The sequence below is a fragment of the Rousettus aegyptiacus genome, unplaced genomic scaffold (assembly GCF_014176215.1).
Source record: "Rousettus aegyptiacus isolate mRouAeg1 unplaced genomic scaffold, mRouAeg1.p scaffold_m13_p_2, whole genome shotgun sequence".
Taxonomy (NCBI): domain Eukaryota; kingdom Metazoa; phylum Chordata; class Mammalia; order Chiroptera; family Pteropodidae; genus Rousettus; species Rousettus aegyptiacus.
This window is the reverse complement of record NW_023416295.1, coordinates 114,967,655-114,994,309: the sequence shown is the minus strand read 5'-3', so window position 1 is coordinate 114,994,309 and position 26,655 is coordinate 114,967,655. Positions and strand designations below refer to the sequence as shown.

The following is a 26,655-nucleotide window of genomic DNA, read 5'->3' as shown; positions in this document are numbered from 1 at the left end:
TAAAAAATATAGGAAACGGTTTTAAGAAACACACAGAAAAATCCCTCCTGAAACAGGGCTGCTGAAAATGGCCTGTGTCAATGTATTCTTCAATAAAAGTTGTTTTCTGCTGACATTTTTTCCTCCTGTGGAAGGTCCTCTTAGATTTGATGGTTGATTTTCCACAAGCTTTGCCACAATGTTTCCTCAGAGCTTAGGTTTTTACATTAATTCATTTGATGGCTGTTCTTCGCCTAAGACAATATATGCTGTTTTCACAGTTCAGGCCATTGTTTTCTAGCTGACAAGATGTTGCTCAAATCTCAATCCGCCTCTTTTTCTCTGCTCGCTTTTGTCTGTCTCGGTTTGAAGAGGATCACTGGCAAAAGAGGCAGCCTCTACCGTTTCAAGTGGAGCCTGTGATCTGGCACATTCCATAATTTCACTTACCTTCATCTTCCTGTGATGTACATTTTTGGGCTCCCCTAAGTCACTCCCACCCAACCCCTCGATGTTATTGTTTCCAGCAATCCCTCCCCCCTTTAATAAGCTCTGTCGAAATTCCATTTATTCTTCAAAGTCCAACGCAAGCTTCATATAAGCACACTGCAATTTCAAGACAAAGAGACATTTGTTGTGGGATAAAAACTGCAGTTTATTATTATTATTATTATTATTATTATTATTTTTATATTAGTCTGGTCTTCCCATCTTTTTGGCACTTTTCTTGAGCATAGACCGTATATTTAGCTGCTTTCGAAATCTCAAGTAGACCTAGAATTTAATAAACATAATTTTTTTAAAAAAATGTGTTTCGATTACGTTGTGACTTGCCAAAAGCTGCAGTGATTTTCATTCAGAGGTGGATGGTAAAGTATGAGTCAAGATAGCTGTGTAGCTACAATTGCATAAGGCATTTGGAAAGTGGTGGTTGGAATCTCTGCAGTGACTGGACTCCAAATCTGTGAACACAGGGGCAGTGATTTCCTTTGCCAAGGGGAGACTTCAAGATATGGAGTGAGTGGTCTGTGGTTACAGAGCAGCTGTGGATGACCAGTGTCTTCCAGTTCTTAGTTTCTAGCATTTCTTACACTCTTATTTTACAAAGGACTAGCTCAGGGAAAAATAATGAAGGATGAAAAATTCCCCTTTCTGCTATGTCTTAAAGCCCAGGCCCAGAGAGTTTTCCCAGTCAGGACCCCTTGCTCGGCAAATATAGCATTGGGGTCGTCATTGCAGCTAATGTGATCTGGCTTTATGTGTATTTATGTATACTCTTAAGAGTATTTGCTAAATGGTCAAAGAAACAACAAAAATTGATGTAGGTTGCAAAATTTTCTTTCTTGTGCCATTTGAGAGATGGCTCAAGCAAGATAGCTTCCATTTTCACTTTTTTCCCAATTTTTGTTAATTTGTATTGCCTTAATATTTCTATCCCAAAACTTCCTGCTTAGCTATCTATCAAACTTCACTCCTGTTCCAACCCTAGCATCATTTATAATTTAATCAACATTAAGGGAATTTGGAGGAAAAGTGAGAGGATACTGCTGCTTGTAAATTAAATTTTGGTGTAGCTAAAATTCAAACTCTAGTATCTGAGGATGAGTGGTAGAGGGTGAATGAGTGAAAAGGGGACCCTGATTGGTCTCCACCTTTTTAAACAATTAAGTGTATCCTTTGGCATATCAGCTGTTCAAACTAAGATGGAAAAATGTTAGAGAAAACACTGTGGAAGCAGACTACGAGACACAGAGTCTCTTTCATGTGTTTTTATTTGCACTTAGTAGAGGTGCAGACACCTGATGTTAGAACACCTTCAAGTGGCATTTTTCCATTATGGGATTAATCCTCTTGTTACATGGGCACCAAATAGAACAGAACAGATGCTTATTAGACTTGTGTGGGGGCAATGTTCTGGCGGTGCTGGCTTTAAAGCTGTTGAGCTTTTATTTGCTAGATAATGAAGTGGTAGTGGTGGGGAGGGCAGTGGGCGCAGAGCCTGAAAGGGCGCTGGGGTAGTGTGAGTGGCTGGAGGTATTTGGGGAGTTGAGATAATAGCTATTAATATCTATTCTGGAAGTGTTTCAGTATTTCTATGACAAGAACTGCTGTGCCAGTATGACTGGCTGATAGGGGCCCTGCATCCATAAGTGCACGTATTAATGAGGAAAGAATGTTAGATTTGAAGTTAGGAAACTAGAACTTGACTTTTAGCTCTGCTAACTATGAGTTGTGGAATCACTTGGACATTGAGCCTCTGTTTTCCCATCCATAAAATGGAAATAATAATAACTGCTCTGTCTCAAGTTGGTAGTAAGATAATTTTGTAGTAAGATAACATAAATGAAATACTTTACTAAATTGGGAAGGCTTCTGGCTAAGTTTCTTTATCATCCTGAAGTTTTAGCATCATTGTCGAATTCTGTTGTTTAGCGAAAACTTCAAATATGAAAGTGTTTATGTTTTTTTACTCAAATATTATATTTCTGTGCTTTTTGAGTTGTTGGGTCTGCTTTTGTGTGTTTTTCTTGTTTGTCTCTTATGTTAGGGTTTGGGCTTGGAAGCTATATAAGTAAACTTTGTTTGAGGTATGTATAAGGTAAGGATAAATAAGGCCTGAGTGAGGGCCTGAGGGGATTCCTTTATATGTAAAGTAAATCAAGTTTGGCCCATGAGTTTTTGTTATGTTTAGTACATCTCAATTTGGGCTTTTTCAAATTCTTTGCTAGCTTCTTGCTTTCTGCCTATGTCCTGGATATGTGGATAATGGAATTCTAGATGTAGAGTGATGTGTGCGAATATTTAAAAATATACACTACCAATATGTAAAGATTAAATTTTTAATGAAGGTGGTAGAGAAAATATATCACTCACTCTCTCTTTCACTCAGGCATTTATTAAATGACTTATGTAGCCACGTTCTTGGAGAAAGGACACCAGGCTTCTTCGGAAGTTTGTGTGTACCATTTTAATCCAGTTTAAGTATTTAGCATGACTCTCAGGAAGAGGTTATATAACTATTTCCTGGGATGCAGGGCATGGGAGAAGTGAGAGGCAAAAGGACCCTTTTAAGAAGATATTTGGAACAGTGCATTTCTTTTCCATCAAGAATCTTTTAAAAAAATTGTTCATCTCTTTAACTGGAATATGTGCCTTCGCAAGTGCATCAGTTACATAACACCAAACATGAGAAGGCTTTTGCATCGTGTGCTTCTGTAAATCACCATGTGCAACCAGTGTATATTTTGCTGGTGTGTTCAGTCTCTGGACGTTTTTCTCTCAAGCACCTCGTGCCCGTTTGGCTAGGCTAGAACTGTTGCATGAGAGGTTTACTACCAGTAGTGATCTGAAGATGGCAGCATTGGGCGACCTATCTCGTTTCCCTCAGCACACATTCTGAGTTAGGTGTCGTATAGCTTGTTCCCACAGCAGTGTTTGGATTTCACATTGTCACTCAGACTTTCTTCTGCTGAATGATTGTATATATGTAAATGACACTACTTTTCTTCTGCGTAAGAGGTCTGATCTATCATCCTTGCTTTGGTTTTCAGTTAATGATTATATGTAATTATATTCAAATAAAATATTTATAAATAATTACATGTAATTAGTGGTATGTAATATTTGGAATTCATAAACGTCAGATTTGATGAAAGATACCCTATAATTTGGGAGGTGTTAGTCTTAGTATTATTATTTGTTTCTGTTTAAAAGACATTAGTGGCCAAGAATCTGTAATTCTCTTTTACCGGTGTTCTTATAAGGTTCAGGGTTTTTTTTTTTTTTTCCTTTCTGTTATTTATTTTTTAATAATAGGTAGAATATTTATTTAACAAATCTCAAGGGAATTTATTATAGAGTCACATCTGGAAAATCCTGCGAAGAAAACAAATGATATTTTCTTGAAATTTTTGGAAGCAATTAGTTCTTCTTGAATCCTGAAAGGACTTCAAGGGGTTGTCCAGTGGAGCTCTAAACAGGCTTTACAGTTAAAACCAGACAGAAGATGTGTGCATTTGTCCCCTCCTCCACATCAGTGATCATGACCAGGACGTCCTGCATTGTGGGGTCTCCACCGGTATTGAAAACAGAAAGAGAATAATTATTTCGAGAAAGTCTGTAATTCAAATTGTGCCAACACCTGAGTTTCAGGTACCTTTTACCATTTCTCTTGATCTGTTTGCCACACATGGAGCTGCACATGGAAAACTGTCTCAGAGCAAAAGGTCTAGTTCTCTGGGGAGAGCGGACTGTAGAAGCAGCATCTAGGTGCCTTCCTTGTTTGAGGACAACAGGAAATCAAAGGGAAAGGTAGATAGGGAAAGAGCGGATGGACCTGTGTAAGGTCAAAGTTTCTGGAAGGGTTCCCAGACAAGGTATGGGGGCAGGGAGCTTTCCTAGTGATGGGGAGGACAATGCAAAGTGGCTCCTTTCTCTGAGGTTGCCTTGATTTTAAAAGCACACGGACCAGAGATGTACTGATAGATTTAGCTTTGGGTCTTTAGTTGAGTTGATACAGACCTTTTAATTTCCTTTAAAATAGGATGGGATACCAAATCTATGTGCAGACCGTGTATATGGCATGCTAGAATTTCTCAGGGTACCCTCAGCCTGTTTTACTTAGGTCATAACCATGTATTCATTGATGTAGCATAAGGAAAATCAAAGATGCTCTTAATAGGCTGACACAAATGCTCCTGTAACTGGCTCCATATGTGTGTTTTAGAGGCTTTAGAACATGGCAGCACTTTTTTTTTTTAATGCAATGTTAAGGCTCTAAGGATTTTATATCACATGCCATAAATATAATATACATTAGAGAAATCAGCTAAAGATACATTAAGAAGAGGCTATGAGATTCTAGTTTTCCTGTTTTAGACCTTTATTTCTCCATTTTTTACTTGTAAGGGAAAATCATGCATCTATTAATCTTTTCCTTAGAAACTTTAAAGTGTGATAGATGTCGAGCTCTTTAAAATACTGAGCTCTAGATCTCTTAAATGTCACCATCTAGACTGGTCCTGGGTAAATCACTTCATCTCTTTAAACTTGAGTTTTCCTTTCACTAAAATAGGAGGCTGAACTTCCAGTCTTTTTGTTCTATGATTGTGTGATCACTTCTCTTCGTTGTGCTCAGCATAGCGCAAAAGTTTTTGGAGAACAGACCTGAGGGCTGTATTTTAACTTTTCAAAACATATTCGTGTCTCCTGTTTTGGTTCTTTCCATGAGGCCTTTGTGATATTGACTTCTCCCAATCCCCTGTTACCCCTGCTTCAAGGTCATATTCAAAGAGCCACTCAACTCTCTTGTCTTTTGGCTACCACTTCCTTCTAACTGGTCTCTCTACTTTCACTCTTGCCCCTCTACGATTTATTCTTTAACCAGCATGAGCGTGATCTTTTGAAAACTTAATTATAACGTGTTTGTCTTTGCCTAAAATGTTTCAATGACTTCTCATGGCCCTTAGAAATACAAATTCATTCCTGCCTCAGTGCCTTTGAACTTCCTCTGCTGGGAACACTCTTTCCTTTAGATCTTTGCACACAATGCTGCTTTTCAAGCAGGTTGCAGCTTAAATATTACACTCTCAGAGAGACCTTCCCTGACCTCTAAAACAGCTATGTCTTCTACTTAATATCTGATGCATTGCCTGTTTTTAAAAATTTATTTAGCATATTCTACCTGAAATTATTCCATATATTGATCTTTGTAGTTATTATTGCTTGTCTCATCTCAGTATAGCACATTTGCTTCCTGGGATTGGAGACTTTTTGCTGTGTTCACTGCATATCCTTAGCAGCTAAAGCAGAGTTTGGCAGATAATAGTTACTCAAGGAGTGTTTGTAGAATAAATGAATGAATGAATGGATGTCATGAGCAGGAAACCTACATGCTAGAGAGGCTGTGGTCACATAGCTCCAGGTTATTCTGCCACACAACAAGCCTAACTGACACATAATTCTTTTATTCACTATTTATTTATTCACCAAATATTTATGGAGCTCTTATTATGTTTCGGACACTATTCTATATCAATAGTTCTCAACCAGGAGTGATGTTGCTCCCCTGGGAACATTTTTCAATATCTGGTGGCACTTTTGGTTGTTACAACTGGGGTGGGGCATTCTACTGGCATCTAGCGCTTAGAGGCCAGGGATGCTGCTAAACATTCCACAACATGCAGGACAGTTTCCCCCTCCCCCTTGTGGAGAATTATTCAGCCTGTAATGTCAATAGTGCTGAGCTTGGGAAACCCCATTGTAGATGAACAGACAGATACCAGCTCTCATGGAGTTTACAGTGGAGAGTGAGGAGACAGATGGCAAATAGTGCATATTATACATAAAGAAATCAAAAGCCACGTCAAAGAAGTGGTGTGATGGAAAAGAAAGAAAAGTCAGAAAAGAGTAAAGAGTTCTGGTGGGCACTGTGGGTGATGGAGGTAGGAAGGGCTATAATTTTAGTTTCCTTAGGAAGCAAACTAGGAAAGGAAGCTTTGCCTCTGGAGGTTCAGCTCCGTGACCTGAACCGACCAGTCCTTCGGGTCCAGCCCAGCGCTGCCTGGCATTGACCCGCTCAACTTGAGATTTTTCTCACACTGAAAAAATATAGATAGAACCCTTACTTTCTAAATGAAAAGAGAGAAAACTGCCTTGGGCTAGAGGTAATAATTATTTTTCTGCCCCTTTTCAGGAGCGTTCAAACCGTCCCCTTTCTCAACACCTTCAGTGCTCTATCATCACTAATACAGGGCAGTGTTAATTTGATGCAAGTTTTATTGCTCATTGTCAGCCTCTCACTTTTCTAATGGAGCAAAAATAGTGGGATTTCAGCCTCTCTCAAGAGCTTTGTGAGGTTTTGGCTGTACAGAGGTTTCTGTCTGTCTAATTTGATTTCCTGAACTCTATAGAAACAATTGTAGGTTTTAAATATCTTGGGAAAGCTATAATAGTTGATGCTGGTAAAACTCAGGTCAATGAAATGGTTACTGTATATGTTTATATATTTATGTATACACACATGCATTATGTGTGTGTGTGTGTGCATACATAAATATACATTTAAAATCTCGCTAAAAAAATCATGTGAAAATTGTGGTTTCGGTAGTTTGTAGGCATGTACTTGCTTTCTTGGTCTCTCTCCTGTTTCTTTACCACAATTCTTTACCAAACATTGGCACCTAGTAGGTACCCAACAAATATTTGTTAAAGGAATAAACAAACTACACGAATTAGTTTGGGATTGTTGGATTCCAAGTTAGTTTTTCACATTTGCATCAAGTTATTTATATCACCAAAATACAACTTGTTAAAAATCGTAGCATATTCTTATGATATTATCACTATGACATATTCATTCATTTCTAAATGTTTTTCTATTTTTAAAATTATTGCACGGGGTTTCTGAATCTAGTAAGCATAAGACTTTTAGTAGTAAATACCTTTTCTGTATATATTTAGCCTAGGGAGGGATCGTTAAGCAAGAATATAGATTTCAATGTATTTTTTTATTCAAATATATTTAAATTGACATCGTTGAAGAAATTATGTACAGTTCACCATTTTATTTTGGGTACCATTTTATTCTATACAAGAACTTGTTGACCAGCTCTCTGGATGTGTGTTGATTTTTTTTTTTTTTTTTTAAAGTGCTATTTCTTCACAATTGAGTTTGGCCTTTGCAAGCAAGAAGGGCAACTGCGGGCATATGGAGCAGGACTACTTTCCTCCATTGGAGAATTAAAGGTATGAAGCTGTGAATGAAAGTATACTTCCTAAGCAAACTGGTTCAAGGTCATGGAAAATATTGATTTGTTTGTCTACACATTTCTTCTTGCAGATATTCCATAAATATTTAACACAGAGGATTTGGCACCTCAGATATGGGTGCTGACCTAACTTTTTGCACTTCTGAAAATGGGTCATGCCTTTCTGGGTTTGTGGTGTGACTCAAAGGAATGAGCAACCATGTGCACAATCAACAGGAATGACAAATGTATGCTCAAATGTTGGCTAACAAATGACTTGCCTAAATTTAGTGCTGAAAAGTAGGCAGTGAACTAGCAGTCATTCTACTGATTAAAATTTCCTTGTTAGGATCGCTTGGGAGCTCTCATTTCCGTCACCCCTGTGGCTTCCATGGACTCCCCGATATTTATTTCCCAAAGGGGAATTTGAGATTATTTTAGCTTTTTCAAAATTAATGTGTGTTAAAATATTTGTAGACATACATAATTTAGAAAAAGCACCTAAATAAACATGGTCTGAGACATATCTATTATGTATAGTGATGCCTAAGAAATGCTATATATTTTTTTTGCCCTAAAATACAGTAAAATGATTGTTTATCTAGAAGTGTTTGGGCCTAGGGCATCTTATAATTTAAATATTCTGCTTATTTAAGGACTACTATCTATATCATGTTTTGTATGGTAAGTTTTAATGAATTTAGAATGCGATGTGATATATGATCTGGAAATGGTACTGAAAATTTAATCTTGCTTTGATTATTCAGACCAAGATCAGGCTTATGGACTATCCTAGTGCTTTATTTTGAGTATTGATTATCCTTACATAATATAATTGGGAAATATATGATCATTGGAACTTTTGGGTTGTTTCTATTCTTGAAAGATGCGATTTAGTTTTATCAAATCCTCTCACTTTATGACTCCATCCATTCATTCCCCAAACATCTGGTTGAGCACCTACTATGTCATACACTGTTTCAGTTACTAGGGTATACAAATACAAATAATAATGATGAAGAATAACAACAAGAAGAAGATAACAACTACCTCAATGGACACTTAAATAAACTGTAATATTTTAGGCTCTTTAGACATATAAACCCACTTAATTCTCATAACAACCCAATGAGATAAGTAATATTATCATCACAGATGAGTAAACTGAGGCATAAGGACATTAAAAAGCTTGCCCAATGTCACACAGCTAAGAAGTGCTGGAGCTGGACTCAAGTCCAGGCAGTCTTGGCTCCAGAATTTGAGTCTTTAACCACTAGGCTACACTGCCTAGGATCCCTGTTATTAAGGGGTTTAAATTCTAGTGCAAGAGATAACCAATCAGGTAATACAAACAGTGTGGCAATGTACCTGGCCATGCCTAGGGCGGCTTCCTGATGAGAGCTTGCTGCCCAAGCTTATTCTAGTGGAATAGAAAGGGTGAATAAGGAGAGGATGAAATGCACAGATTAGTCATTGGGCAGCAGTGTATATGCTCTTGTCAATGCCTGGCCTGTTTAGGGAGCTGCCTGAGGTTAGGAATAGATGAATATTTAACATAACCAAAGCCCGATGCAATGTGACTTTTTAAATTTTTTACTAAATTCTCACCAAAAATATCCATTTGAGGCTAATCTCAGTGCAGTGTCCAGAGCCCACATCAATAACATGATGTCATATCCCTGAAAACCCCATGCCTTCTATAGAGTGGCTCTTGATTTCCCTGAAAAAGGAATTAGCTGAAAACGATGTAGCTCTTGAGCTACATCTATTTACATTCTCCTCAGAGGGTTTATAAATTACACCAGAAACAAAAGAAACAAATCTCTCTCATTGCCCTAACTTTCGACAGGGTCCTCTGGTCTGGTTAATGAGGCATGTGTAGGCAGCACTGGGGTGAATCTGTTGTTTTTGTTCCTATCGGTGCGGACAGAATCATCTGGAAATGGAAATCAGCCCAAAATATGTACACCGAAGGGCATTGTCTGCTGTGGATCTTCTTGTTCTGGTCCATCACCTCTGGTCATCAGCATTCTTCCATTCTCAAATTTCAACACTCCAACATCCCTATGATTGCAACTTTGGACCGTTTTTACAATTCAGAAATTCTTTCTATAAGAAATACCTTCTGATGGTTCACAGAGAATACATAACATGATGCAGATGCTTTTCCATAGCACCCCTTCCCTTACCACCATCCCCCTGCCCCTGGCCCGCTCTGTGTAGGCATCCAGAGCCCTCTTACAGCACTTCTGAATACTTCTAATTTTTATTTGAATGAATGGATGATAGTCCTGGACCCAGGTAAGGATAACTTTATTAATAGCATTATAATAAGTCCAGTATAATCACGTTTACAATTTTGAATGTGGTCAGCTAAGTTATTGGAGCTTTTGGTGTAGTCTTTATAACCTTTACATAAATATCCACAATTCCCTTTCTCTCCTTGAACAGAACATATTTTAAAATTTGTTAAACTTTTAACAAAAATTTTGTTGATGCTAGATTTTCCTGGGCATGAATGTTACATTTCACAGCTGGCCAAGTACTTCAAGTAGTATATCTAGAGTTTGTAGGATAACTTTCATTTCTCCCATTTTTTTTTTATGATAACAATGCTTTCTCTAAAACAATTTTTTGACAGAATTTTGACAATTTTTACAGCCCAATTTGGCAATAGGAACGTCAAAATATTTTTATATTTGGATATAGAAACAAAAAAAATGTGGAAAAGCTTGTAAAAGCTAACAATAATCTGATAACCATGAAGACTATTTAAAAAAAAAAATCAGCAATGGTTGCTCTCTTTCTTGTCCCAATTATCTGTTCTGTCATGATCTTTCAAGAATTCCAAAAGCGTGTTTCGGTAGGAATTTTTCATACCTTCATCACTGTGGAGAGCAGCTAATAATGAACTAAGTCATCTGGAAAACTGACTTAAAAAAAGGTTGAAAATAGTATAACTGATTGCTATTCACCCACAGTCTAGCCTATGTCTTTCCTTTCATACTCTTTTTCTCTCTGACCCAGAGCTGACCTAACTATAAGTCTCTCATTTAAAATTTTTATTATTTACTCCTTCATTCATTTATTCATTGTATTAAAAAAAAATTGAAGGTCTCAGATTTCTAGGAAGTTGGAGCCTCTAGTAGGGAAGGTCTAAGAAAGTGACTTATATGGGTCTGTTGAATCCAGTTCTCTTGGAGAAGTAATGTTCGTTCGTATTAAGCAGTAAGGAAGTGGTTGCTAATCAATGAACTGGCTGAGTCATCTCAAAAAGTTAATCTATCTCTAAAGCAAAAGGCAATTTCTCCCTTTTTCCCCCCATGGGTAATTGTAAAGTCTGGTTCTTTATTTCTTTAAGGACAAAGATTAGATTTTTTTTTGGTAAATGGCCTTAGCTAATGGTTTTAAAAAATTTAATTATTATTATCTTTTGGCTTCAGTTTTAAGATATCCTTGCACAGTGAATTTATTGTACTCCTGTTTTATAGCTATTAATCAGCATTCACAGAACAGGTTTATATATATTATAGTCATCTGTATTTACTACCATTTGCAGCAACTCTGTGAGGTGTTCAGAATTACTGCCAGGCTGTAGCAAAGACACTTGAGACACCTTGGGTTCTCTAAGGACATCTGGTATTGTCAGCAGCGTGCCTAAAGTTAGGACTCAGTGCTTCCGAGCTCCCGCACACTTACCCTGCTCAGCTGGCTTGTGCCTCCCTTCCTCGTCCTGTTTTTTCCTCTCCTGATAGCAATGTTAATAGTGACTGAGCAAATGCTGGGACACTGAGACCTGGAAATGGGACTTTGGCCTTTATGAAAGGATTGCTTGAAGTGGGAGTTGGTTCCCTTGTCCCTGCAGCTTATTTAAACTGATGAAACTTTCAGGATCCTCATTAAAAAAAAAAAAAGTGCAATGTCATCGTCACCCAATTTGGCAATACGGATGCCAGTGCCATGTTGTGCTTGATTAGCAGCAAAGACATTTGAGGGAGGTTCAAAAAATTTTACACACTACATACATACATACATACATACATACATACATACGTGCATATACAAATGTATATGTTTGTTGTCCTGATGTAGGAAAAGATGATTTTAACGCCCTTTAGTAAGGGTGTTTGCAAACTTTTATTCAGAATCTAGGGTCCAAGCTACCTATAAACCTAATTTCACACTTGAGTTTTTCTCCAACTTTAACCAGTCCTAATATAGAGGGTGAGGTTCACAGGATTTATATCTAGATTATTTGAGATGGTAACTCTGGCATTGCAAGGCAGGGAGAAGGAAGATTTAAACTGGCGAACCAAGGGCAGTCACTGTTGCAGTGTAGGGCCTGGAGGCCTCATAGCCATGGCCATGTTTATATACCTGTAGGCTCTAGACTCTTGAGGAAGAGGAGGCTGAATACATATGTACACCAAGCACCATCTTGAGACTAAATCAGCAATGATAAATATATTGAGCACTTCCTATGTGCCAGGTACTTTGCATGCATTACCTTGTTTAATTCTTACCACAACTCTGGGTTACAGATACTCTTAATATTCCCATTTTCCAGATGATTACTGGAATAGGTTTATACAGGTAGAACAACTTGCCCAAAGTCATGTAGGAGCTTTCCCCTAACACAATTAGATCCAGGGAAATATTTGATGTTGAAAGAGATTTTTTTAATTTAAAAAGCTAAAATGGCAAATAAGTATTAATTTGTGCTCTGAAACCAATTAGTTAGTAATGACCATCTCTGTTGAGGAAGGTGGGAAGGCCGTACCCAGAACCAGTGGCAAAGGCTGCTGTGGTCAATTAAAGCTGACTGGGGTGGAGGGACAGGATAGGGGTATGAGTGCCGTGTCTTTGCAGGCCCTGCTAAGATGGTATTGCAAGAAGACCTTTACAATTCATAGAGATCAATCTTTTCTGTTTATCAAAGGGGAAATGGTCCCAACCAGGGGAATTTTTACTCGTGTGATATGATGCCTCTGGGACAGCTAGTTTTAGAACCCAGGTCTCCCAACTCCCAGTCCCTTGCCCTTTAGCATTATGTGTAAATCCAAAACAACCCCTTTAGATGACAGGATGTGATTCTCAAGCATTCCTGCACTTTTAAAATGACTTGAGAGTAACAGATTGTCAGCCAAGTTCTCTCAGCATTATAAAGCCTCTCTCTTGCAGACTTCAGCGTACCTGAAGAACACTTCAGGAAGGATTCACCACAGAGTTCCCTGGGGACATCTGCAGTATGGCTTGATGTTTACAGAGAATCCACTCTGGACATAGAGGAGAGAGCGTGATAGCTGCTCTCCAAACCCTGCGGCTTAGAGAGACATGGATAGTAGTTGAGGCACAAACTCTGTAGGACTTCACTCCAGTGTGCAGTGGATTTTGGAATTAACAAAGGCATGGATGCTTTTTACATTCCTTATGTTACACTCTAGTATTCAGAAACAGGGGACCTCCTGGGCTGCATGGATGTTCCTGGCAGTCATCACACAGGAGACTATTTATAGGTGTAATCATTACATCATTTATTACTCTCGCTCACTGGCTGCTCCCCTAGCTCCAGGCTCTTGTCATTCTTCAGGCCAATCTTTGGGTACCATTATCATCCCTATATTTGTAACAGCCACAGAGTAGCAGTGGTCCCATATTCCATGAATAGAGAGGTCCTCAACAGGTAACCAGGTTATTGGACACATCAGGCTCCTGAGGATAGACTGTATTTTTGAAAGCTTAGAACAATCAGCTTCCAATTTTTCCTCTGAATACATGAGGCAAGTATGATTTGTATTGTCTAATGGTCTTTGCCTCAAATTATATGTTGTGAATTCAGTGAATTTTCTTCAAGTCTTGGACAGAGCACCTGTCCTCTGGAAGTTTTCTTGGTCTGCTCTCATCCTCTTTACCATTTAAAATGACTAAACAAGATCATCTGAATTTCTAGTGGAGTTGTTACATGATATATTTTTTAAAATCTATGCTGATTCCAGTCTCTGGTATTGCATGCACACATTCTGGAGGCATCCTCTACACATAGTGTCTGCTAAGGTGGCTAATTTCCTATCAATGCATTGCAGGCCCTAGCAGATGAATTTTACTTCTTTCTTGTGCTTGTCCTCGACCCAGTGAAAAGTCTTGGGCTCAGCATGGATGCCCTAGGGGAGCTGTGGCTTGACCATTATTACAGCCTGTTCTGCTTTGACTCTGCCCGCGCTCCTGAATGTGAGGCTGAGAGAACAGAACGATTAAGGACACCGAGTCAGTAATATTCCTTCCTTTAATATGTACTGATGGATGGATGAACAATAAGAGCAACATACTGAAGTAAAATGCTACCAGAAAATATGGCTGCAAACCTATGGCCTGCTTATAGGAGGCCTTTTCTTTGTAGAGGAGCAACAGCTCTCCTGAAAGGACAGTTTGTTTCTTGAAACCAAAGTTATTTTAAACATGTGGACAGAATTATTAGTCATGTGAAACCAAAATCCCCTGATGTTCAGTGCACTGCACTGAATCTAGCACAAATGCATTTGGAGGTGTAGTGACCTTCTGCTTATAATGAAGTTGTTTGTGGGCCAGAAAAATGAGTTCACTTCAAGAGGCCATCCACATTCCCTGATTCACATATGCATTGATCTGGACAACGGAACTTGTGAGGAAGCAAATCTCATACAGCATAGGGCCACGTGCCTTTTCTTTTGCATGTCAGTCCTTTGGTTCACAATTATATTTTCAAACTTTGGGAACCACAGCCTTCTTCATGGAAGGCAGCAAATCATTCCATGTGTTTTGAAATTGTTGGGGGAATGTACCAAGAATACTAAACAGCAGAGGTTTTTCCACATTTCTCTGGGAAACCTTAGCAGTTAGAGATTGAGAAAGTAGAAAAGTGCTTAGGGTGGAATCCAGAGGCTGGAATAGAATGTGTCTTCAGAAATCACCTAGCCCAAACTTCTCTGAGGAAAGGGAGGCACAGAGAGGTGAAGTAATTTGTCAAGGTTGCCTGGTTAGATGGCAGCAACATCTGGACTAGAGCCCAAGTTTTTGAACTCCCAGTTCAAAAGTTTATGCTACCCCTTTTCCCTCTCACAATGAATTTACCCTTTCGATTAAGAAAGAGATTGAATCTAGTGAAATATTTATCAAAATATGGTTCACAACCACTGAAGTCTGAGTCACCTTGGATGCCTTTAAAATGCAGATTTCTAGGGTTCATGCAGACCTACCAAATAAAATCAAGGCCTGGATTTTATTCGGTAGGTCTGGATTCTTCATAAGCTCCTTAGTGATTCTTCTGGACATTCCATTTGAGAATAATGGATTCACAGTCTATAAATAGGCAGGTGGCACATGGCAGAAAATGACGACTAAATTTTCACATCACTGAGTTTATATTGAGAATCCAGTCCTTCATTGTTCCTTGCTATTCTTTGGGCCAGTCATGTAATGAGCCGAATGGAGCTAATGATGGTTTGAAGTGTAATTACACTGGCTTTCCTGTTTTCCTAATGCCTGCTTTGGCCATAACTATAACTATTAATACTAGCTCTTTTTTTCCCACCTGGAAATATTTATCGGCTCTATTTTGCTCTGCTGTACTTGGTACAAGGTAAATGAATGCTTCGCAAATATCCTCAAATATACAGACCCACTCCAGACTCTGTTGCTACACAGTACCTGGCCTCAAAATGTCTCTCAATGAGTCTGCAAATAGTTTAGTCAGAGTCCCAATTACCTCTTCAGGCAGGTAATTATTACTTCTGCCATTTAAGTGAAATTTTAGTACCTTGCTTATAGCAATAAATTTAGGACCATATTTATGCTTTCCCTGCTTCTATTCATAGCACAGATTGAAAATTACATTTCTGTTGAGATATAGCTTTGAATTGTTCTTCCGTGTGAATTTGGCTGATAATAAGTAAAAAAAAAAAAACCACCATAATCTCAGCACTGAACATACTTAAAACAACAACAACAACAACAACAAAACAACGACAACCCCCCTAACACTCAGTTTAACCCACATATGAGAGAGTTTCATATTTCATGGCTGACTAGTAACTGAGCCGCTCTATGAAATCACTGAGCTATGTTGTGGAAGTGTGACGTCATGGCACTTCAGAAGTCTCATTATGGAGTTTAATGGGTTTTGTGGTATGTTTTGCAGCATGCTCTTTCTGACAAGGCATGTGTGAAAGCCTTTGACCCAAAGACAACTTGCTTACAAGAATGCCTTATCACCACCTTCCAGGAAGCCTATTTTGTTTCAGAAAGTTTTGAAGAAGCCAAGGAAAAGATGAGGTAAATTTGTTTTTCTCCCACCTAGAGAAAATAGCTTCTTATTTTTCTGGCCCTGTTCCTTCCTTCTGTCTATCTCTTGCACCAATGAAGGTCGATCGCATATCCTTCTATTTCTGTTTATTTTGCAGGGACTTTGCAAAGTCCATCACCCGTCCCTTCTCAGTGTACTTCAATCCCTACACACAGAGCATTGAAATTCTGAAAGACACCAGAAGTATTGAAAACGTGGTGCAGGATCTCCGCAGTGATTTGAATACAGTGTGTGACGCCTTGAACAAAATGAACCAATATCTGGGGATTTGATGCCTGGGACCAGTGTTGTCGCCAGAATAATCTTTTGGGGGTTTAGCAGTCAATGTCATCATATAACACTAATGACCATCTGTTTCATGGCTTAGCTAGTAAGCATGTGATTCTGTATATCTCTATCTGCATGTAACTTACTGTGTTAATATGTGAAATACCATAGAGAACCCAGTAACAGGTAACCAATCATTGCATGAAAGAGTGTAATATGTTTAAATGTCTTAAATTGATTTGACATTCCTGCTTAGTGTCTCTAACCAAGCTGCTTCTATGTAAAATTTGTGACAAATAGCCCTCTTATGATTCTAGCTTATGACCTTTTTAGTCTCAGATCGGAGTCTTTCCTCTGTGTTCATTAGATAAAATGAAAATAGCAGTGAAACTGTTTCTATTTTCTATAGTGTCAGTGCTTTCATAGCATTATTTGAGATAAGCCCAGAATTGTGTGAAACTTCCCATCATATTAACAAAGATTCAATATTCTGTTTCAAAAATTGTTGAGGTGACACACTAGTTGGAATGATTTTTAGGTTGAGGATTTATGCAATGTAAGACAAGAGAGATTCTTAAAAATGGAATATGTAGAGTGCACTGACCTTGTAGAAAATGAGTTGTGACTTACTTCCCAAGGTATTTTGGAAGAAAATACTTCCAGAAAGGATATTAGGAAAGACTAACAGTGGGGAATAAATTTCAGGACTATTAATTTTATGCTGGAATAAAGTGAATTATCATGTTCAGATGTTTAACCCATTTCTCTTAGAGGACAAAAATCATAGAGCTTTGCTTTCAAAGATGTGAGAATTGAGTCTCAGAGATGTTAAGTGATTTTCCCAAAGTAGCACAGTTAGATGTGCAATGACATTTATAGCCCATTGTATATTGCTTTTGGATTACTAAGAACTTAGTAAATTCATGTTTTTATGTATAGTCAGAGAAGAGAAGCTAATGCTGATCAAAACTAATTATCAGTAAACATGACTTGGTTTGTGATTAAGGCTTGCCAACAGTACAGACTTTTCCTCTTAGAGGCCCAAACCAAACCAGATCTCTGGGAGTCTGTTCATTTGCCCCAAATTTTGGCAAACAATAGTAATACACCACATATCTCTGATTATGGTTGCCATAAGAGGTATAATCAAGTGAAAAAAAAAAACTGCTGAACAAAATAATGAATTTCGCCTTTGGATTTTCTCAACAGACATAACACTATTTCCCTAATTCTGCTTTGTAGGCACAGAATCCTGGGGTGGGGGGAGGGGATGAAAGAGGAGATGAGAAAAAGAGGAGGGAAGGATGATGAAAGTTAGCTATTCTAAAATATTTACTAAAGAAATTTCCCAGGATGTTCTTTTAATAAGAAATTACATATAATTTCAAACTAATTCATACTTTTGTAAGGACACATGATGAGTCAGAAATATTTGGACTAAATGTATTCAGGAAGAACATGAGAAAGAGTTAAAACATACATCAGAGAAAAGGAAAATTAAAATGAAAAATCAGAGTTTTGAATATTGTTTTCCTTAACTATTTGTTTACCTTAACTGCAGATCTTTCATTTCTGCAGTATTCTCAGAACAACTGAATTTTTGAAAAAGGATTTGGTGGACAGAATATGAAAGTCATGCAATTTAAATGCTATTCTAGGTGAAAGAGATGGTAGCTTGAAAAATTATTGGTGGTAGAGAAATTATGAGCAAGCTGAAACAAATAAAAGAATAGTTTTGGTAGTTTATAGATCCATAAATACATAGTGTCTTACATTTTGCTTTGCTAAATCTAGATGATCTTGAATAATTATTTACTTATAAATACTATTCCAGAAATTTCTAGAACTACTTGCTGAATTTTCTCAGAGGAAAAAATTGGCTAAGAAACTCAATGTCTGGTTGTCTGTGTTGTTTCCATCATTTGGTGTTGCTTTAGACACCATTAAAAAGAGACCCATAAGTAATCATTAAGCTTTTCCCTTCTAGCCTGTGAAAGGGAGCCTCTTAAATGTATTGAAGGAACAATTATGTTTAATTGTAAATAAATTCCCTCAATAAAAATAACATTCAAGCTGTCTTCTGATTGGCTTATGGTGGAATCTTCAGTTTTCTTACATGTACAAAATCTGTGTTGTTTCAAAAACAGAAGAGTTGGAAAGTAAATAGACTTTCTCACAGAGTTTATATAGGTATCATAGAAGGAGGAAGAATTACTGTACTTGGTTCTTTTTTCGATTTGTTCTCCATTTGGAAAAGCAGTTACCATGGTTTTCACTGTGTGAAGCATTGGGATCATGATTTTCATTTGTTGCGAGCATTTAACATGCAAATGCCATTACAGCTAATGGTAGGAAAAACCCTATAAAATTTAATAGCCATCATAGGACAAGTGTTGACAGAAAAAGTCCCTAAATGAAAACACTACAACAAAATAATCACAGCCAGTTTCTTGTCATCTCTGATACCTGCTCAGTGTAACCATTATCTTAATTATCACTCATGACTTAAAACTAAATTAAATAGATCCAAGGGCAATTATAAATTTAAAGACACTTGCTCACTGTCATCTCACTGTACATCGCTACCTGATTTTTGCTTTGCTGCTGACTTCAGTAATCAGCTAATCAGAAGTCAACCCAAGGTTCCCAATAACACCAAGTTTCTTATGTACCATGCTTTGCAAAAGACAGCCAGAATCTGATTAGTTGTTTCCTTCTGGAAGCATTTTTGTCTGTTATGAGTTAGGATCATGCATCCAGTGTCTTCTTAGATGATCAGTTTATTTGGCATAATAAGAGCATAATAGATTGTTTATAAGTTTATCTTTTCAGAGTGGTAAACTTTGACCCGTTGGTTTAATTTTTTGTTTTTGTTTTTGTTTAGTGGTAAGGGTTGTGAAACTTGGGTTTCTGGCTTAGTATTTATTTACTGTGAATTTAGAAATGATTCTTTATGGGGATGATATATCTGTGCTTGTCTTACTTGCACATAGTAAATAGGCCTGAGCCTAATGAATGTAAAACATCACAACATTTACTAACATGAAAGTGTGAAATGAAAAACAGTGTGCTTTAAAGTGGAAGCAAATAGAAATACAAAGTTTCATTTTCAAATGGAGTCATGGCTCACATCATCTCATTTTCTTCCTTCGAGGAGGAAAACATTAACACAAGATGCAGTTGGCCTCCAATTCGTTTGATCTAATTTTCAACTTCTAGAGAATCAAGCGCTGATGCTTACTCTCATGAACCTTGTCTTACTTATAATGAAAAAGAAGGCAGCCCAGAGTTTTCACATGTCTGAGTTTTTTTTTCCTTTTTCAGTTTCCAAAGACATTCCCTTATTCTGAGAAACGATTCTTATGCAGATGGCCATCTTCTGAGAAGGGTCAAGGGAATTGATAGTGGATACTGCTTCTTCTATTAGTAGATTTGCATGTGTTCAAAATAAACCCGTTCTGGAACATGAAATGATGATTTTTTTTTTAATATAATGTGATTTGGCGGTCACAAACATTCATTCAATAGTTTAGACAATATTAGGGACTGTATCAGGCACTGTTCTAGACACCGAGGATATAGTGGTGGATTAGACAGAAGTTAATGCCTACTTCAAAGTTACATTCTAGTGGACGATAGAATGTTGCCATCAGGCAACAAACTAGATTATTTAATTGAGATTGTGGCACATTTTATGAAGAAATTAACGAAGGGAAGTGTTAAAGAACATGGAGGAGGCAGTAAGGCGGCCAGAGAAGGCATTTCGAACAGATGACATTTGATGAAGAACCATGGGATGAGAAGAAGCCAGGTATGAAGGGAGGTGTGGAGAGTGTGCTCCCGGAAGAGGGGATGACAAGATCAAAGGTTCTAAGGCAGAAATGAAGTTGCTATGTTTGAGGAAGAGCTAGATTGCCAGTGGGCTGGAGAGGAGCAGTAAAGAATAGCATGGGGTGTGATGAGCGTGGGGGAAGGGGACTAGGATGAATAATATGGGGATCTAGAAGGCGTCAGGTATATTCTAAATGCAGCAGAAAGTCCTGGAGGGCTGGAAGCAAGATAGTGACAAGATCTGATTTACATTTTTAAGAGGTTAGTCTGGCTGCTGCGTGGAAACGAATTATAGTGGGGTTGGAGGGTGGGTTGACGATGAGAGTAGAAGTGGTAAAACCGATTAGGAGGCCATTACAATGTCGAGGGAATGTGCAAAGTCAAGATCTTGCTGGATTATGGTGGACGTTATTAGGAATAGTTGTAATGAAATAGGTTACAAAGTTAAATGAGTGGGTCAGAACTCTCAGATGAAACACGGGGGAAACTGAAATAACTGGTACCTAGGTTGGTTATTTTGCTAGAGAAGCAGATATCCAATGATATCGGCATCTTTTTCAAATACTTAAAACTTCCTTTGACAAAACAATATCACATTAAAACTGTTCTGGCAAGCTTTTAAGGACAAAAAGCCAGACTGGCTTTTTTTTTTTTCGTGACTCACAGATAATGAAGCCAGCCTCAGCCAAGGTATGAACAAAAGAGAAGTATGGTGACTCGCAAAAATGAAGTAGAGAATAGGCATTCTTTGTGACTATTGGTGGTGCTGACATTTAGGGTAATTCAGGACAAAAAAAACTACTCCACCTCTAGGCAAACTAAATAGTTGTGTTCACTGTCCACTCTGGCTATTTCTGTAGGAATAGCCCATAAAAATGTAAGTGAATTAGTTAAGTCTATTTCTACTCTTCTCCCTGCCTCTCATCTACCCAAATAGAAATTTCAGATACCCAGAAAGGTTCATTTGCTGTGATTTCTTCTTCTCTCCAAGAAAGGTAGGTCTGGTGCAGCAGCTGGAAGTGTATTTCTTCCTCTGGGAAGATCAGCATGAGCCTGATGTTCAACCCAAGGGCATCTGTGGTTATGGGGCCTGTGAACAGCATTCTCATAATCCATTCTGGATATAGTTTTTATAATTGAACAGCAAAAACATCTGACAGATGTGGGAGGGTAATTTGAGAGCTAGATGGCACAAAGAAATCAAGTTCATTTTCTGTCAAAATCAGATCTTTACAAAAGACTCAAAGCTAGCTCTCGTTTGTATAGGTAGAGAAAGATAATATTAATCACGGGAAGATGGTAGGCCTTTGCCGATTCTTCCTTCACTCCTTCCAGATCCCTTGCTTGTTTATTTCCATGGAGCTAGGAAAATGCTGATTCAGTAGGTCTATTATTCCCAAAGGTTTGCAAACCACTGAACACATCTAATGTACAGCTTGTCCAATTTTAGTGAACAGCTAACTTCACAGACGTTAATGAGGCCAATTATTGGCAAGTGAATTTGAAGTCAAGAACACATTAGGTTTGCCACTACAGCAGTTATTTGTTTATCAGGATTGACTGAGGAAAACTTCCTTTTGATCATTACATCTGATTGATCACTGCACATGGCATTATGAAAGAATGAGGTTCCCAAATCAGACTGTTTCTTGGATGAAAAATCTTCACCTTGCAAGGGCAAAACATGTTCCCTTATCCATTTCAGTGTGAAAGCCTAACCATTAAGTTGGAATGAATCCTAATTAGCCTCTTCACAAATCTCTAACACTTTTTGGTCTTTCCTGTTAAGCAGAACTTAAAAGAAATCTATTTAAAAAAAAAAAAAAGCCCGAATTTCTCCCTAGTCCACATGTAGTCAATATCAAAGAAAATAACTTGCAGGGTAATACTGCTGAACATGAGTGCAGACATAGCAATCCTGATTTGAAGTGGCATTGGAAAGTATAATTTGATTCACCCAGCCAAATGATTACTGCTAGTACAGATCATCAGCACGGCCCACTCCAGCACATTTGAATTGGTGATCAGCTGACAGCTAATTGCCAGACCGAGTCTGCCTCTTGAGATTCTGTTTGGGAAGAGGGGAAAAATCCCCATGACTCCTACCAAACCTGGACAGAGGTGTTTTCCCCCCACCCCCCTTTAAGGGTGGTTGTCACTCCGCTTACATTCATAGCTGTTGCTTACCCAGCATCTGTATCCACTTTGTCCAGTAACTGCACCATACTTCTCTTTTGTTCATACCTTGGCTGAGGCTGGCTCCACCTGCCAGTCACAGGGGTGGGCTTGTGACCGAGGCTTGGTCAATGAGATATTATATGCCCCCGTCCACAACGACTGGTGCAGGGGTGGGCCATGACCCGTGGAGGGCTAATTAAGGGCAAACCCTGGACTTTTCTGGAATCATTGGGAGAGAGGTATGCTGCTTTCTTTTGTGACTAGTAGGTGGTGGTGTGTGAGTCTGGAGTTTCTGGGGACCACCACATAGGGAATGCAGGGCCAAGAGTAAGAGGCAGGGGCAACGTCTTATTGACATTGTCAAGCCCATGGATTTAGCTTTGCCTGAAGCTAGATATATTTTTGGACTTTCCAGGTTGTGAGCTAATAAATGGCCCCTCTTCCCTGCTCTCATTTTCCTGCTGTCATCACTGACACCAAAAGCATGCTAATATCCAGAATGAAGGCACAAGTGGAGAGGGCAGGAGTTTTTCCATTTGCTTGCTTTACATTTTTCTTTTTTGGTTTAGGAAATCGTGACTTCGTGAAGAAGTACTATTTGTGTTTTTATTTTTTTTTTGGCATAGTCTGTACCATAGAAATATGGGATGCCTAATCTGTTTATCTTCCTCTAATGCTGGGAACTGTATGACTTCTGGTGAGATGTGGCCTGCAAAATTGTTCAATAGAGGTGTTTAATTGGATTCGAGGCGACTGTTTGAGATTCAATCTGTCGGCCACCAATTTGATTCATGGAAAAAATATTAAGGAAAATTAAACTTTAGATAACTGGATAAGACATATTTGTTTCAATCTTTCTCCTCCTCCTCCTCCTCCTCCTCCTCCTCCTTCTTCTTCTTCTTCTTCTTCTTCTTCTTTATTCTTCTTTCTCCTTCTTTTTTACTGTAATTCTTAGGAGGATCTGATTTTCATTAGGATTGGGCACCTTTAAGGAAAAATTCTCCCCCAGAGTATAATAAAGATCATGGACTTTGGAATCAGTTAACAGAGGTACAAATTCTTGTTTTTCACTTACTAGGTCTTATTGATACAAAGAGCTCTATGGTCTTATTGATACTTCTGAGCTTCAGTTTTGTTTTCTATAAATGGGTGAGAATACCTCATTTACAGAATTACGAAAATGTTATATATATATATATATGTCTAACTTTAAAAATTAGTTAACAAATATTAATTTCCTTTTCTTGTTTTTATTTTTTCCTTCTCTTGTTTTTAAAGCTATCAGCTCTTACATATCTCCAGCTTTCCCCATACTTTTAGATGATGAAATCATTGTAATTTAATGGCCCGAAGAAGTACTAAAGCAGTGTTATGGGTCATCGTTTTTGTTTCTGTGACCTTTCACACTTTTATTTGACAATTTTGGTAGAACTGACTGAATCTCATTCAGATGTAAATCTGTAGGCTTGTGGTCATTTGCATGATGGCCTTAAATCACTACCTAGAAATTCAAAAGCAGTGGATATACACCGATTCAGTGACCTCAAAGATGTTTTGCATTTCTTTCTGGACGTCAAAATTTATATCTATGAAATGGGAATAAAAACGTATTCAAATTGATGAAACAATATAAAGGTTGGAACTTTCTGAAAGAAAGAACAATAAGCAAATCAAACTATTATTCATAGCGCGTTGAATTGTGACGAGATGGCTCTGAGCCATTCCATAACTGTCTATCCCAGAAAAACTGAAATAGAAGGTAGAGTGGTTGGTGGGTATATGTTCCAGTGACCAGTCCCTCTACCAAAATGCATACTCAACCAGCCTCTAAATCAGAGATACTGTGTTCCCAAGGCTCCAATTCAGAAGGCAATTGCTTAGGGTTGTCTCTGGGAAAATAAAGTCCTGGTCAAAAGGAACAAATTAAGGCCAGAATATAAATGCATTTTATTTGCAGAGCAGGAACGGGAAGTGCTAAGTGAAAATAGGAAATTGGAATATTATGTGTTGGGAGAGCAATTCCTTTCATCCTTGCAGCTAATGGACCAAACAGAAAGTGAACAATTTGTTTCATGTGATGATTCACTAACGCTAACTAACAAGGTTTCCATTTCTGAATCCTGTTCCACATTCGGCTGCTTGTTTTGTAGTGAAATAGTACAATTATCTGTCTATCTATTGCATTGCATAAACAGGATGGCTGAAATATATGTGAGGAATAACCAGAGCTGCTTAAATCCTTCCTGTTAAAGGCAATATAGAGTGTCTCCTACTTGCTCTACTAAAATAACCATCTGTTTCCATTGTGATGGCCTCTTCTTTGAGGAGCTCACTTTTAGAAAAATGTTCTAATATGAGAAGGGAAACAGGAGCTGGATTCGATTTTACTTTGAGCTTTATTCTTACCTCCTTTTCACCTTGGTTGTAAATGAAACAATTTTGAATGGGGTGCTCGTTCTAACCCCCAGTCCAGACACAGAGCAATTATCCTTGTGGCTTGCATTTACATGAGGACCTAGGTTAGGTATGAGGAGAACTGGCATTTGACATGAGAACTGAATTGGATCTTCATTTCAGTAAGAATTATAATCAGACATCGATTAACTATTAACTTTATTTTCCATTCTTAAGCATTTACTTTGTCGACTTTTATTTTTGTATTATTTGTACAATTTGGGTTAGCTTGGCAAGCAATGGGGGGTTTATTACATAAAACTCATGGAACCCAAGACCAGGGATGTACTGGGCCTCGAAAAGGGACTAGAGCTGGCAAGTGGAAAGGCCTCAAAATTTTCTCCTGCCTTTACCTTAGCCTACTCGGCACATCTGTTTCATTCCATTTTCTGGAACTCTTTTATCTTCTTTTTTTTTTCTCCTCTGCAGATGGAATTTTTCTACTTACCCATCTGCATACTGGAATATGATGACTCTAAAACTTCTGAGTTTTACATGTTATAGTTTTAGCCAAAGACAGTCTTGTCATCTCTGATTTCAAATTTCAAATTCTTGGGAAAGAGAATCTGATTGATTCAGTATGGATCAACTGTCCATTCCTGGTCCAGTTGGCTGTGGTCAGAGCGGAAGAGTGAGGGGGTTTAAATATAACTGCAGAGACCCTTTTCTGCAGGTTGAGAGGCAGTTCTGGGAGAAGATGGTGGGACAAAAACCCAAATAGGTTTTTACAGTCCAGACTATGACTATTGTCCCATTTTAAAAATCATTGTGCTTGATGGAGATTGTCCTTAGGTCCCAAATGAGCAGACTTAGGGTGGGACTTTACTTCCCATTTTTTCATATTTATCACTCCATTCTGGACTTGCTGACTTCCATTTCAAACGTCCCAGTTTTTGAAGTGGGTGAAGTGAGCTCATACCAGTGGTAAATGCCAACTTTGGCCAGTCCATTCTCACCTCTCTCCACTCCCCAGTAGCTTTGTATCTGATGTCATCTCACATACAGGCAGGAAAGCTAGCTTGGGGGGCTTTCACGGTGATGGACAGAGAAAAGAGAAAGTGCAAAGAGAGAAAGAGCATCGAGAAAGGTAAGAGAGTCAGGAATGTGTGGTCCTGGAAGCCGAAAGAGAAGAGCTTTAAGGGTTAAGGAGCTATGGATTCCACAGAACTGAGCCTCTAGCCCCCAAGGGTATGGATGGGGCACCCCTGCACTGGACATAATCGCGAACCTGGCCAGGCACGTTTCGTGCTTATGGACTGACTGTATTGTCCTACTGGGATTCTTGCTTCATTTTGAGAGTGGTATTTCCCTTTCTTTAGAAAGTGAAGTTAATTTTATTGTGGCCTAGTTTCAATCCAGACGGTACCTGAAAGGCAGGATGACACAGTGGATTGACTCCCACTTGACAACCGAGATGCGATCTATGTAAGAGCTTTGTGGTACGTACTGTGGGAAAATTTGGTCCTGCTTCCTTTTTTTCTGTCTCAAAGTTTTCCAGGATTTTTTCCCATTGGTATTCTGTGACCTTGGGGCTGTGATGATTTGGACTGTATAACTTAGAAACATAAGGGCAGAAGGTCAAGCATAAGAGGTCTGTGTAGTGTCAAATGCCTCCTTTAATCTTAGAAAGAAGTTATTAGCTTCACTAATGCTTCGGAGTGGAAGTCTCTACATATGCTAAAAACATCATCTTCAAATGAACACACTTGATTTTTAAGGATATTTATAGCTTTCCTCTTTCTTTTTGAGATGTGTACTATTTCTTAAAAATGAAGTGTTTCACTAGCTAATCATAGCTTCTCATTTAGAATTACCTATCTCAGTCCAGGGAAAATTAGATGGCTGTGTGCTAATATTAAT

The 26,655-nt window shown here is 38.3% G+C and overlaps 1 protein-coding gene across 2 annotated transcripts in view; it reads left to right on the top strand.

Moving 5' to 3' along the window:
- Window positions 1-18,410, top strand: part of TPH2 (tryptophan hydroxylase 2) — a 90,967-nt gene extending 72,557 nt beyond the window's left edge. For both annotated transcript variants that reach the window (XM_016148373.2, XM_016148374.2), the window contains 3 exons: window positions 7,630-7,725; window positions 15,901-16,034; window positions 16,163-18,410. In XM_016148373.2, the coding sequence (XP_016003859.1) occupies window positions 7,630-7,725; window positions 15,901-16,034; window positions 16,163-16,337 (405 nt within the window). In that variant the 3' untranslated portion in view covers window positions 16,338-18,410. The remainder of the gene's footprint in view (window positions 1-7,629; window positions 7,726-15,900; window positions 16,035-16,162) is intronic.
- The last annotated feature ends 8,245 nt before the right edge of the window (window positions 18,411-26,655 follow it).